Source organism: Sebastes umbrosus, chromosome 4, assembly GCF_015220745.1.
Source record: "Sebastes umbrosus isolate fSebUmb1 chromosome 4, fSebUmb1.pri, whole genome shotgun sequence".
NCBI classification, from domain to species: Eukaryota; Metazoa; Chordata; class Actinopteri; order Perciformes; family Sebastidae; genus Sebastes; species Sebastes umbrosus.
Genome location: NC_051272.1, coordinates 32592771 through 32607679, shown reverse-complemented (window position 1 = coordinate 32607679; position 14909 = coordinate 32592771). Strand labels below are relative to the sequence as shown.

At 41.6% G+C, this 14909-nt stretch overlaps 1 protein-coding gene across 2 annotated transcripts in view; it reads right to left on the bottom strand.

Annotated features, from left to right (window-relative positions):
* Positions 1-247: 247 nt before the first annotated feature.
* Positions 248-14909, bottom strand: part of LOC119486707 (c-Maf inducing protein) — a 55574-nt gene continuing 40912 nt past the window's right edge. For both annotated transcript variants that reach the window (XM_037767020.1, XM_037767019.1), the window contains exons 12-21: positions 11964-11990; positions 11811-11859; positions 9891-9998; positions 9684-9800; positions 8216-8356; positions 4737-4784; positions 4441-4587; positions 4214-4319; positions 4060-4130; positions 248-3257 (exon numbers count right to left, since the gene is read on the bottom strand). In XM_037767020.1, the coding sequence (XP_037622948.1) occupies positions 3204-3257; positions 4060-4130; positions 4214-4319; positions 4441-4587; positions 4737-4784; positions 8216-8356; positions 9684-9800; positions 9891-9998; positions 11811-11859; positions 11964-11990 (868 nt within the window). In that variant the 3' untranslated portion in view covers positions 248-3203. The remainder of the gene's footprint in view (positions 3258-4059; positions 4131-4213; positions 4320-4440; positions 4588-4736; positions 4785-8215; positions 8357-9683; positions 9801-9890; positions 9999-11810; positions 11860-11963; positions 11991-14909) is intronic.

Sequence of the window (14909 nt, the reverse complement as noted above, 5' to 3'; positions counted from 1 at the left end):
CTGACATTCATTGTACCAATCTAGTCATCAATAAAGCAAGTAAGTCTATTTTCCAAAATGTCAAACTATTCCTTTAAAACATTCAGACTTGGATTAAACAAAACTACAGTAATGTTACGCTGAACTATCAGTTAACTGATGTGTGAAAGCAATACAACTGTATTTAAAAATGATAACTGTCAGTCAGTGGTCCACTTCTGATATGATTATCTGGCAGGATTAGGACAAAATTCTTGGGGAAACAATAAATATTTGCATTTTTTAATATGAAAATGGACAAACTTAGATGATTAAAGCTCAGCTGGGGCCAGCTTCAGTCCAACAGTACCAGTATTGATATTGGCTTTTTAGAAAATCAATATCAATCAAACCCTATAACTGCCTCGACCAATAGGATCCGTCAAGACTCACGGGGTAGATCCTGGCAACAACCAATCAGAAAATAGTTAGATGGGATCTCTCCATTTCAGTCCTTAACCTCAGTGACATAGTGATCAGACCCTTTATCATATTTCAAACCTTTTACAAAAAAATTACAAAATAAAAATACCAGATGACGCGGCAACATGTACATGCAAAAAAAAGAAAATTAACACAGGAAACAAATGTTTGATTAAAATGATCAAATCAAAGAAGTTGGAAACTTAAAAAGATATTACGAAAACAAAAGTTGTTAGATTACAGTGCACTTTGTGTGAAAAAAACACACACACACACACACGCACGCACGCACGCACACACACACATAAAATGAAGGCAACACCAGCCTGCCAATAAAGGGAGGCTGAGAGAAATACAGAAAAGGGATGAATAAGACAAAACGGATGGGGGTGGGGGGATTCAAAAATGGTTCAAAGAGAGGAAGGGAGGAGACGACTATATACACTTGTATATACATCATACAGGATATGAAAGAGAGCACGAGGTCCTAAAGCCAGACCCAAAGATGGCCCGTACACAAACCGAGTCTACGGGCCAAACCGAAAACTGTCATGGCACCCAATAAATAGGAAACAAAGCCTCTCATAGCGGACGGCATCCTGTCCTCTGCTGTAGCTTCTGCCTTAATTCAACAAACATCCCGAGCATTCTGGAGGTCGACACGAATAAATAAGATGGATGGATGCAGTCAGAGCGAGGCTGACTGGAAGAAGGGGTGGAAATCGGACTTGTCTTGTGTTTTCTAGGGCCGAGAGAAAGTAAACCACACCACATCTAGACAAGAGAGGAAAAAGAGATTCTGACAGACTGAAAGCGTGTCAGGGCAGTTACCACATCATATGAAAATGTTGCCACAATAAACAGGCAACATTTTGAGGGAATGTAGACAGGCAAATATGGCCGAAAGGTGCCTTTTTCCAATCGTTTGTCCCTTATAGCCCAATGTGAAAGAATATGTACAATAATTTTGTCCCATCCTTTGATGAGAATTATTCATCCCCAACAGCCTAAAAATGTCACTCACGTATTATGGCGTGATATAAATACAGCAGAACAATTCAAAACATGTGGTATGACAGATAGAAAGATAACAACTCATCCACAGCTCTACTTAGAGGCACTGTGACTCTTCACCCTGACCTCAGCAGGGGGGATCAGAGATGTGAACCCAAAACAGTGTCAGTGTCACTCCACAGGCAGGTTTCCACTTGATACACCAATCAGTACTGAAACCACACACATGTTGGCCTGAAGAAACAAGTGCACAAAACAAAAAACGAAATTCGATGACAAACGTTTGGCAAGTGTCCTTTCTTCTTCTTCTTTTCATAACCGTTTCGAAAAGAGCCAAAAAAATAGCAGAGGATATGAAAATAGACAACTCTCAGCTGGTGATGTGTCTTGTTTTACAGGTCCACTTCAGAATTACTGCAGTCCACTTTACAGGTCTACATAACCACCATGGCATGGTGGTACAGAGAGATCCACGTACTGTATGGGTGCCCTCTTGGTTGGCTTCTTGTGTTGTATGTTAGAAAAAAAAAAAAAAAAAAAAAGACAACAGGGCCTGTGTACTTCATTACTGTCTGGACATAATAATCCAGGAGAGACAGAGTAAACGAGGCTTTAAAGACACAACTTATAAATATCAGGCAGTCCCAGACCGCCCAGCTACTGCTACACAACTGTCCTATTAAATAGTAATGGGAGATCATCAGTATGTACACTGAAAACAAATGAAAAAGGAACAGATGTTGCAATCGCCGTTTAACTTTCCTGCAGAGTTCCCGAAATGTTTCTGAAATGTCATCAATGGGGGGGGGGGGGGTTATCTTCATATATATGTTTTATATAGAAACACACAATATATGAAAGCACAGATGTCTGGAAAAATATGTTGATAAAAACTTTTTTTTTTCCTTTTTTTGTGTGTGTGTGTGTGTGTGTGTGTGTGTGTGTGAACGTGTCGTGTTAAGAGGAATAGGCACAGTCTTGCAACTCTTCCTTTCTCAGAGGTAGCACCTCATTTTCCCAAATGAAAGACTTGAAAAGACCGGAATCGGAACCTGAAAACTGAAGCCAAAAGAGCGCGAGAGTGAGGACCGAAGTGATTAACAGTTCAACACGTCTTGTTTGGAGAGCTACATTGCGGATCGGATTGGAGAAGAGCTGGAGTGTGAGCTGCTGTATCCAGCCTTCGTTGCGCGAGGGCAGGAGAGAGAAAAAGAGAGGAAGGCTCAGGTTTTCCTCACGACACAGACACACAGAGCCGGGAGGGCAACGGCTGGAGAGCTGGACTTTGACTAAATATGAAAACTGAGAGACCGTAATATGAAACACAGGGCAAAAGATAAAGACAGAGGGAGAAAAATGTCACTTATGTCACCATATAACGACTCCTTGCATGTCCTCTGATCACAAGGTCCTTGGAACATTGGAGACAGAGGTAAGGGGAGCGGCGAGGTCCACAAAGATTTCTCATTTAGAAAAAAAAGTGATGCTGACTAGACAGTTCCCTCCTGGTGATGGTGTCACTACGGGGGTCGGCGAGGCTCCGCCTCTGATGTAAATGCGTCAGAGATGTTCTTGTTACATCAGGTGATCCTCACGCTGGGACGATGAGTTCCTGGTCTAATGATGGGCAACGATGGAGATGACATCACTACACCTTTTGCATGTAATGTATCTGAGCCTGTGTGCAGTGTGTGCATATGTTTGTGTGTGTGTCTGGTTATGTATGAGGGTTGTGTGAGCATGGTTGATCACCAGGCCTCGGTGTACCGAACATCAACGTCTTTCAGGTTGGGCAGTTTGGCCTGCAGAGAAAAAGACAGACAAAGGGAGACTGCATCAACACCTTGAAATATACACTTACTATCAGTTTGAAGGCTGGCTCACATTTCAGAAAATAAGCTTCTTTCTAGGGGTGGGAAAAAAATAGATTCACCTATGTATCACAATTTATTTTTTTATGATTATGAAATTGATTTTTTAATGCCAGAATCGATATATTTGCTTCATTTGAGTCTATGTGGAGGTAAAATTGGCCGACGCTACAACTCTAGAGCACCCATATACTGACATTTCTGTTAAATGCATTCAAACGGCCCCGATGGAGCTGACCATGGATGGATAAAGAGAACGGAGCTGACGGGAGAGCTAGAGACCACCTTGGAGAAGTTAGAGGAAGTATACACGTGTGACTACGTCCAGTTTTCAAAATAAGGTGTTAACAAAGGGAACCGTATATGCAAAATACATCTATGGAAATAAGATTGATTGGATTGTATTAACAAGAAGTATAAAACATTACATGTAACTGAAAAAGTAGTTTGAGTAAATGCTGTGGATCAATGTTTTATATTTCCTGTGCCTGTGTATAGATTTCACATTTCTGAAATTGTATTCCCTATTGTCTTCGCTAGGTAATGCATGTAAATGAATCTGGTAATATAATTATAAATGCAAAAAAATCGTTTTTAAAAGCACAGTTGGGAAAATGGAAGGTGTAGATGGTAGGCCAAAACAGAGGGAAAAACATTTATATCTATTTTCAAATCAATATTGTGCAAATGACCTATTTGTAGAATGTAGGTGTGAGTTGATTTGCAGTATTACCTTGAGGTCCTCATATGTGTCAGCTGTGAGCTTGGTGCTGTTCATATTCAGACTGCACAGACTCTTCATGGCTGAAAGAGGCAAACAGTTATGATTAGCCACAATTAACCTATACTGTACACTTACAAACTTTTACACACGTGTGTTTTCTTACAACTGAGTGCCAGCAGACCAGCATCAGTGACGGGAGTCTCACACAGGTTCAAAACCTGAAGACAGGCCAGATGTTCGGATAGCAACCTTAACCCTGCATCCCCAAACTAAAGGAAGAAAACAACAGAGAAAGACAGGACATACATCAGACATCTATGGATGAGTAGTGATTACTATAATGTGTTTTTTTTAGTTGTGTTAGTGCTGTGTTCCTATATGTGTGCGTACCTGTGTGGACCAGAGGTTGAGCTGTTTGAGCGAAGGCAGCTTGATGAGTTGCTCGGCACAGGCACTGGTGACATTGGTGAAGGCCAGGCTCAGGTTCTCCAAGTTCCCAAAAGAACCTGAACTCAACAGGCGGGCCAGGTCTGCATCCTAAATATTGAGGACAAAAAAAAAACATTCAATATTGAAATAGTGAAGCAAGTATTTTTAACACCATGTCTTGTAATTGGTGTTGGCCAGGACCGAACAGGTTAAAACTCTCTTTGTGTGCAGCAGTGAAGGCATCAGTGCAATCTCACCGTGGACTTTGAGGGCAGAGTCAGCCGGGTGGGGCCTCCTTTCCTTTGCTGAGGAGAAGACAGACAGAAAAAAAAGATGGCGTTTAAGCTCAATGCCTTGCAGGAACCTTTTCAGACAGTAGATGGTGTGTTTGAGCAGCTGCATTCATGCTGCATTCATGTCATAGAGAGTAAAAGGGACCTTAAGTCTCTAACAAAATACTGTTTGAAACATGATGTTACACGTACTATCTCTCACTGTATTTAGAGAGAAAAATCAAATCGGACACAAGGAGAACAAAAAACTTCAGTTTGAATCCATGGAAGCTTCCAATTGGTTGCTTCCTTATTTTTCTTACATGTTTTTGGAAAAGAGATATTTGCCGGATGATATTCGAACTGTACAGACAACATGAATCCTACATTTAACCAGTAATTACAAACTCGTTAAGGAAATGAGGTCATACATTAGAATTTGTGAGAGATTTATTAATATTATTACTGTAAATGCCAAAAGCTATACACAATAATATGATTAGGAGGGACACAGCAGCATGGTTTTTATAGCTATTTTCATTTAAAGGCGCATTCCCTGATTTTGTTACAGTGCTGAGTAGTAGCCCCCTAAATTCAAAAATGTCTTCACCAATGAATTCGGGGCTGCTATTACGTCAGTGTGGAAAATAAATACTGTACTGGATATACTGGTAGGATAAATACAATACATCCATAACAGCTGCTTAACATTTAGATTTCTTTGAGTGCGACGCATAAAGTGTATGAGTCTTTGTTTATGTTTATTATACGGCTTTGTTGAATACTCTATTCTGATTGGTCAATCACGGCGTTCTACAGTTTTATTTCTTTATAACAGACCGTTGCTAAGTATAACAGACCGTTGCTATGGGCGCAGCTCTGATGTCGGACTCTGGCGGACCAATTTTTTGTCAAATTATTGATTTCTTCAGTAAGTAGCCGTGTAATAAGCGTGGTGCGGCTTCGCGTCGGGGTGCGGCATCGCCCTGTCGGGGTTTATTTCACAACAATGACTGGCTAGCTGTACATCATCCCTTACTTAAGTGTGTACAAAGTGCATGTTCAGCGGTTGCTTCCTTGGGCTACCTCTACATATAAATGAATAGCTTAGTTCTGCAGACAGAGTCAAGTGGCTGTGACTCAGGGTGTGAAACATGCAGACTGAGCTGAGAGGGCCAGTTCCTGTTACTGGTCTGATCTTCACTCTACCAGGATTCCAGGTCCAGTCGAGCTCTGGGAATTTTCACACATCAAGTGTTACTGAGAAGTGTAGAAGAATTCTCCAGTTAGCTGCGGCAGCTAAGTAGTGATGGCGAGATGAAGTTCATGAAGCACTGAAGCTCTCCAGCAAATCAGTTCGTAAAAAGGGTTCATTTCACGAGGCTTCATCTGGGCTTCATGTACACACGAGACCACCTATCGGTCAAATAGTGTAAAATAGGTACATAGGTATATTACAGATATGTGGCAGTGGTTTAACCGGGCACAGGGCAGTGACTGTGCTTCTAGAACTAACGGAAAATGATAGATGGGAGACATTATTCCTTTTTATTCAGGAATAATAAGTTCTCAACTGTATTTCGGCTTCGGGCGTCTGCAATGTGACTTCATTGGTCTAAAACGATACAAGCCTCGATACGCGCTTCACAGATTACCCGACACACACTCCGAAGCCTCGGCACAGCACGTAACATCACTAGTGATAAGAGTGGAGGAGAGGGATCCGGCTGCTTCAAGCCACCGGACCAGAGATGTGAAGAACATTTGTGCGGTAGAATCTGATGGACTACAGCAGCAGATGAAGCTAAGTGGGCACATGATCAATAAAACCAGGCAATGAGTGGAGACACATGAGTTTATGTCCAACAAAACCTGATTTACAGTATGCTGTGACATGATGACAGCAGGAAATCATGTTGATATTTGGCTCCTTCCTGTCAGTACAGGCTGTTTATGGTGGCATGTTGATGCATAATCACTATTGTCTTTGTCTCTTGGCATACTTGACAACCCTCCCGATTTTCCCGGGAGTCTCACGTTTTTCATCGCCCCCTCCCGGTTTCCTCCCGGCGTCACAATTCTCCCGTATTTTTCCAGATTTATGACAAATTTTCGCACTCCCCCCCCCCCCCCCCCCTTTCTGTTATCTCAACCTGTTTCTGGCTCTGTACAGCGTCTATAAGCTCTACTGTTTCCACCCGAACGACAATAGAGCTTTACCTAATGTCGTTTCCCGGCGGAGGAGAGCAGTCTACGCTCGCAGCACAGTGCAGTTTGAGGTCATGTTTGAGCTGCGCTCGCCCCTGGGTTCAGCATACATCACAGCGTGCAGCGCCCGCAGCTGGGCTTTGCACGACGCAGCGAAAAGCTGCCGTGGCGCGACGTTACCGTTGGAAATAACGGGTTTCAGAGCTCAGTGATGCCGTTGTCGCGTTATGTCTGAAAGGGCCTTCGGTGAGTGAGGCACGGAGAGAGAAATTGCGAGTACTATCTGAAAGAAATACTCAAGTAGGGGCAAAACATTAATAAAAACGAATATTAGTTTATACCAGAGATTCACACACATGTTTACACCAGAGGGGTGTGAATTATTCAGTTTTCTTTCCTGTGAATTAAAGGTCAAATTAAAAGTTTAACATAAAAATGCTGTTGAAGTCTTCTTATTATTTTGTTCTTTTCGTTCTTTTAAAGTCTCCAGAATGCAGGAAACAAAGTCCCCGAAACACAAATTTTCATGGTTGGCAAGTATGTCTCTTGGTACCAGGGAATCATCATATTTTCAGGTGATTATACAATAAGGAAAACATACTTATTAATATTATGTTCCATTTCTGCCAATAGATCCCCCTAATTGTTACACACTGGTGTTTTAAAGTAAAACCAAAAGTTTGAAACTGCAACACAGCATCAATACGTTTTTGGAGTACCTAGTATTTGTAGAAAGGGTTCTTTCTTACACGTCTCAAGGAGAACGTCAGGGTTCAGTGCGTTCTTCAAGGACACTGCAACATGTGGGGGAGCTCTGCTTTCAAACTCCCAACGTTGTGATCAACGGTCGACCCACTCTACGCTCTACCAGAGCTTTTTTTCTGCATCATTCCAGCATTACTCCTCTAAATGGACCTTGTGTCTTCCCTTTGTTCTCATATTATCCAGTGCATGTTTGGTCCTTAACGTCGGGGGCCCTTAACTGTTACTGTGTTGGAATTGTGGGTTGACAAATAGGTCACATGCGTCACTGAGGACACGTAATGAGAAACTGGTGATTTGATTGTCCTGCAGAGGCCTTCACTCCAACAGGCTGAACCCAACAGATATGTGGGATGAACTGGAACAAGATGTTCTTAGTTCCCATTTGCAGACTGTAGACTCCAAAGAGTACAGCACCATGTTCATTTCAGGCCTCAGTGTACCAAATAAAGTAATGTGTGTGTGTGTGTGTGTGTATTGGAACACTAACTCACCAGTTCTTTGAGCTCTCTCTGTCGGTCGCAGAGCTGCTCGTACATGCGGAGGCCCACCTGGGTGCTCTCCAGGGTGGAGATGATCTGCAGCTGGGTGTCTTTGTTCTCAATGATGTTGTACTCCAGCATCAGACAAAGGATCTGGACACAAATGGAAACAAATACACACCGTAAAGGGGCATTCCACTGATTGTATACTGTATGTGGCGATCAGTTTACTCATTATGAGGAGTACTACTGTACTAAAGCCTGTGAAAACATTTGTAAAATGTCTTCTCTGGAAGAGCTTTGTCAAGTCTGACAAAATAACCCTGATGATGTCATAGTGATTTCATCAGGTGCGTCTTGGCTTCGAGCTTGAAGACTACAAATTTATAACAGGAAGCCTGTGTTACAAAAGGTGTTTACCAGGCCGTATGCAGCATTTTTGGAACTTGACCCATACTAAGGACAAGTATTATGGCCACTGCTGCTTTGATTTTGACCAATTTTTAAAAATCTTTTTCCCCTCGCAATACTAAATCCCCTTCAATTCGGTAAATTTAACCTCACTTTAATCAGCTGAGTTTACGGGGAGATAGCAGGTCACCAGTAGATGTCACGTAGAAGTGCCAGAAGTAAACATAGAACCCATTTTCATTCACATATCTGGAGGTCAGAGTTCAAGGGACCCCTTTGAAAATGGCCATGCCAGTTTTTCCTTGCCAAAATGTAACTTTGTAGTGTTATTTATTTTAACTTTACATGGTTGGTACCAATGGATTCTTTAGGTTTTTCTAGTTTCATATGATACCAGTAACTTCACTCTTATCCTGAAACTGAGCCACTTCAACCTGAAACAAGTAAAGTCTGCCGTGGAAGAGGTTCAATTTATTCTTATGTCTTGTACCTTACAACACACACACATCTGTCACTCATGCACACTTACACTATATGGACATCCACACCCAGCATCTTAACAGTCCTTATTTGGCACTTTAATTTACCTCATTTGATTCAATAACATATCTTTTGTTAAAACTTAATCATAGTGTGTCTCCTGCTTGTTGTGGCCTAAGAGCCGGGTCATAACACTTAACATAAAACAAGAACAAATGACACAATAAACTAAACTAGGGCTGCAGAACTTATCGAATATGAATCGCGATCACAATTTTGGTTTCCCACATTTAAATGAACATGATCGCCTGCGATATTGACGTTTAAAATCTGCGTTCTGCTCATAGAAAAACTCTACTGCATATCAAATCAAGTGCTTCTAAAACAAACAGCCAGCCAGCCGCTGATCCAGATGTTCCGGCTTCACTTTTGGGTATAGATATCATCAGACCATGAGAAGTTATTAAGATTAAAAGAGAATGTTCATTGACAGAAGAATTAATGGAAACATAAACCTGGACTAACATAGACAAGGGGAAAAACACAATTTAAACTATTGGGGTCTGAACACTTTCTGGATGCACGTTACCTCCACCATGGTCTGGTTTCCACGCAGGGCCAGCAGCATGCAGGGACCCAGCTTGTTTTCAGCCAGCGAGAGCAGGAACTTCTTGGTCTTGTAGCAGGAGCCCATCAAGATATGAACCTGGAGGAGATGAAGAAGAGGCGGGTCAGTTGTTAGCAACCACACATTAGTTAGCACCCAGGGTGACTTTGTGTGTGTCCATAAACTCACCATACTGGCAAACAGCTCTCCATCGTCATCACAGGCCACGCCTCCTGGACTGTAGAGCTGGAACCAGCCATCTTTACCTGAACGCACACTGAGTAGGCAGGAATGGACCTGGAAAAACACACACATGAACGCACACACAGTTAGTTAGTTATGTGTAGTTAGTTAGCCCAACTTGTTGCATTAGCTAACTGAGGGTTTTCCTTTTATTGTTTAACTTCCTCCACCTTAATGTAGTGTATTTATTTTCACCATGGCATTTGTGTGTGCCGAGGATGGGTGCAAAAACACAGTGGATTAGTCTATACAAAATCCCTCTGACAGAATTAACACAACACACTGACTGTCTCTCTCTCACTCGCTCTCTTCTTTACCGTCTCCTCCTGCTGGAGATAAAATAACAGAAAGCAGCCGATACCGGCGGTTTGCGGGCCTCTAACAGGTCCGAACGACGGGGAGCACAACTTGTAGCCCAACAGAAAACAAGAGAAAAGTCCCGTTAGAGAAATAAACTATTCTCAGTGCAGCCCGGTGCGGTGTCGGTGCTGGAGCTGAGGAGAGATCGGCCGGTGTTAGTGGACGGTGAACCTCTAAAACGTCCCGAAACTGCATTTCAAACGGCGGACCTCTGCAACATGTCTATCTGTCCTCCAGTGCGCTGTGGCTGGCGTGCGGCGGTGCGGCTCCTCGGTGCAGCAGCAGCCAGACGGTGAAGAAGAGAGAGCGAGTGAGAGAGAGAGTCTGTGTGTTGAGATAATTCTGGTCTCATTTGTGGTCTGATAAACAGTAAATTAATCTGAACTGAGGCCTGTAGTACGAAGTGAGTTCAACATACCAGGGTATATTTTCGTTATCTGGCTTCAATAACCTTAACAATCGAGATCCCGCTAAGCGGTCCTGCGAAGCTGGTTATCAACTCGGTAAGTCAACCCAGAGTTTCTCAGTCTGGCTACGAGCGTGTTCACATGTACGGGGAGGTGTTTGCAGCATATGACCAATCCCAGACATGGACAAGTCCACAGACAGACAGGCAGAGCGTCACTTTTTACAAAGGAAGAGCGAACTATATTAGACAAATACGAAAAAGTTAAACACTTAATCAGGCTAATAGTAACACAGTTGAAGCTGCCAAAGACAGCTGGCAAAAGAAAAAATCTCCCGATGTGTGAATGCGTAAATTAACAGACTTATTAATTTAACGGAACACTCAAAAGTCAGGTGTAGTCGTCTAAATATAAATAGCTTTGAAGAGTGTAATAGATGAATGGATTACACTTCTTTTAATCCTGTGAACAAAATGTGGCGTCTATGACTATTTAAACCTTCTTTCAGCTGCGTCCACCTCTCTGACGGTGTGAAACGGACTCAAGAGCAAGTAAAATAAATAAATATAAAAACATAATTCAAAGCGGTAAACACCCACAGCATAAATCCAGCTTTCTTTCCTGCATTTATCAGTTTAAACTGTGTTGTTTTTAGCCTGGATTATGACTGTAACTTCTTCATATGTGTGTAATATTACCATACGATCACCTCACAGAGCTGTGATTGGTCAGTAGGCAGAGTTTTCATACGAGTTGATCTCTTATCTGGAACATAACCTGATAAGAGGTTAGCCGTTCAGCATCAGTTACCATGGAGATCTACCCCGGTAAGAAGTGATCCAACCTTCGTAGTACGGAAAACCCAGAGTTAACCCTGAAGTTACCTCGATTACCGCATATACTGCTTCGTAGTACAGGCCTCTGGTTTCATCTAAACTGGGTTAAAAAACGATGCAATCTTGTTGCCTTGGTGATGAATTACGTCTGACTATTAACCACACCCCCATTCTCTTGACCAGAAAACAGGAAGTATAAACTGGCTGGAGGGGGCTGTAAACTCTGCAGCTACAAGGTTGAAACAGTCACCAACCACACTCACCTCCTGCCTCGGGTCCTCCGCAAACCTCTGAATAACATATTTCAGTTCCCTATTTAGACAGAAACAATAAGAAGTCATTAGATATGAGTTTGTTTTCAAACTGGAATATAACTGAATCTGTGAAGAACAGTTTACGATGTCCGAGTTACTTACTTTGTGAATTTGGCATGTGCAAGGGCCCTGGAGAGAGTGAAGACAAAGAGAGATATGAGATATTACAGACCATTATATATGTTTGTTGGAAAGAGATTGTAAGCAAAAAACCTCATGATGGAAAGCATGAATTAAGAGCATATCTAATAGGGCTGGGAAGATTCACCCATTCTCCCGATTCGAATCTATCACAATACTTGTGAGTGGTTGTGTGCTGATTCGATATGTATTGCGATTCAATATTGCGATTTATCTCGATTTTAATTTTTTTAACACTAGACCATGGGATAAGTTGAATCATACACTTCTAGGGACTTTTACTTTGGAAAATATATAAATTAATACAGTAAGAATGTTTGATTTTCAGCATGTATGTCGTCAGAGATGTCCTGAAGTCAAATATATCAGTCATTGTCAGGCATTATTTATTACATTTTTACAGCAACCGAAAAAATCAAAGAATAAAGACATTTCTCTCACAAATTAGTGGTATTTTCTTTTTAATTTATAAGGGACATGTAATGTTTTATACTTCTGGTCAATATAATCCAATCAATCTTATGTCCATATATTTATTTTGTATATACGGTCCGGCTCGACCGCACGTTACCGCCATACGATAACGTTTCCTGTCATTGACAGAGTTAGCATGCAGCTTTAGCCGTGATGTCTAGCTCTGCTTTTCCTGCAATGTGTGAAACTCAAAGTGTTTCCATACTTTACTGGATGTGTAGTGTTTACCACTTTGGATTTAACATGTGAGGGTGCAGGTTGTATCCACGCAGACCCTCCGATGTTTTCTACTTTGTCGTTTCGGCTCGCTGCCGCTTGTTTTGGTTGACGGATACGGAACTGATATGACGTCTTGTTACTCAGACTACAACAATAAAAGCGGTAACTTCCTTCTACCTCTACATAGACTCAAATGAAGCAATTATATAAATTCTGGCAATAAAAAAGACAATTTCAAAATCATTAAAAAAAAAAATTACGATACATAGGTGAATCGATTTTTTTCCCACCCCTAATGCTTAGCTAGCAGTATAGCTCAGATTTGATATTTACAGTGTATACAAGCACTTCTAGGTCAGTTTAACATGCTTTGGTTGGAATTCCCCTTTGTGCTACTTCAGCTTGACATTAAGCTGATGACACCATGTTACTTTATATTGGTGGATACAGTCAGCTCAGATCAGTTTCAGAGGGAGTGTAGAGCTTATTATGAATTTTTTTTTAGCACATGCATGAGCTTGTGAACTTCTAGAGATTGTTTGTTAGGTTAGATGACATTAATGATCCCTGTGGGGAATCATAACAATTATATTTGAGTAGCAAAAGAAAACAAATAAGCATTTTCCCCAAAATGTTGAACTGTTCCTGTAACACTGTAAAAAGTGATGTCATTGTGTGTGTACGTGTGTCTCATGCACTGATGTGACTCATTATATCCTCAGCTACAGGGTGCTGGGGAGTATTGTTGCCTTTTCTAATGACGACTGAAGCCATCGACAAGGCAACAGTGGCGCAGGTGAGCCACAGGTGAGCCACAGGTGTGTCCCAGTGTTGGAGAAATAACAAGTCGTCTGCTGATCGTCGCTAATGAAGCTTTGGATCAGCCAGCCAATTACAAGAAAGACTCGGGGCTGCTTATAGCCAATTATGGTGGGCTGTCTGGGGAGAGAAAAGCCGTCCCCTCCGGTTCATGACCCCAGAGGTGTGTCGAGGTACCTCATCCACGTCATAAGCCAGGCCCCAGCAGGACCCTCTTAGAGACATGTATACATCCCCAGAGACAGTGATGTGAGGGTAGAAAATGAGGAAGGAGACAAAGGGGAAGGAAGCGCGAGGGATGACGTGTAGCGCTGGGCCTGCGCTGATGGTTACAGTATATGATTATGGTTATGGCTGCACTGGTAGGCCTGGAACCAAAAGTGCTTCATTCCGCATTTCTTCGAAACAGCATTTAGACTGTCATGAGACACCAAAACCCTCCACTGAAACACGGTATACTACTGCAAGTGCTGTCACTGCTAGTACTACTTTTACACTTTGAATCAGAACTATTACAATTTCTTCTAATAACAAAGTCAGTGAGTGACATCCTCCACATCTCCCTCTACCAAATGAAAGAAATCCTGTGAAATGCCACTCAGATCGTGTTTCCCTTCTGTTTTACCTGCATAACTAAGGTGATTGTGTATTGGGTTCTGAGCGCTGACCTAAACTCAGAACTGGGCTTCAACGCATCCTTTGTCAACACAGATGGAGGACTGAAGCTGCCGCTGCTGTCACTACGCAGGCTGTGGAGACATTGTGTAACTCCATGAAACTATTGCATGCTCACAGGCCAGCTGAGGCATCGACACAATGAAATCAGAGGTTCTTTAACCGAGAAAGAAAAAAAAGGGGAATGCTGTTTCACTTTTCTACTTAAATACTAAACACATTTACTCAAGTACTGTGCTTGAGTACAACTTTGAGGTGCTTGCACTTGAGTATGTATATTTTATGCTACTATCTATTTGGGTTTTCGGGAAAAAAATGGATTTACCTAGAGTATGTATCGCAATTTAGTTTTTTTTACAATTTTGAAATCATTTTTGAATGCCAGAATCGATATATTTGCTTCATTTGAGTCTTTGCAGAGGTAAAAGGAAGTTAAACTTGAACTTTTATAGGTGAGTTGTCCCAGCTTTACTATCTATCGATCTATCTATCTACGATCTTATCGACTACATTTAAGAGGGACATTTATAACATATGATGAGCTTAGAAAACATGATTAATAGTACACAATAGTATATATGCATGAAAATGCATCAGTAATCTTTGAGTGTTTTAGGAGAATATTAACCATAAACAGTGATGGAATAACTACATTTACTCAAATACTTATTTACTTAAGTACAATTTTGAGTGACTACATACACTACAATATTGTACTTT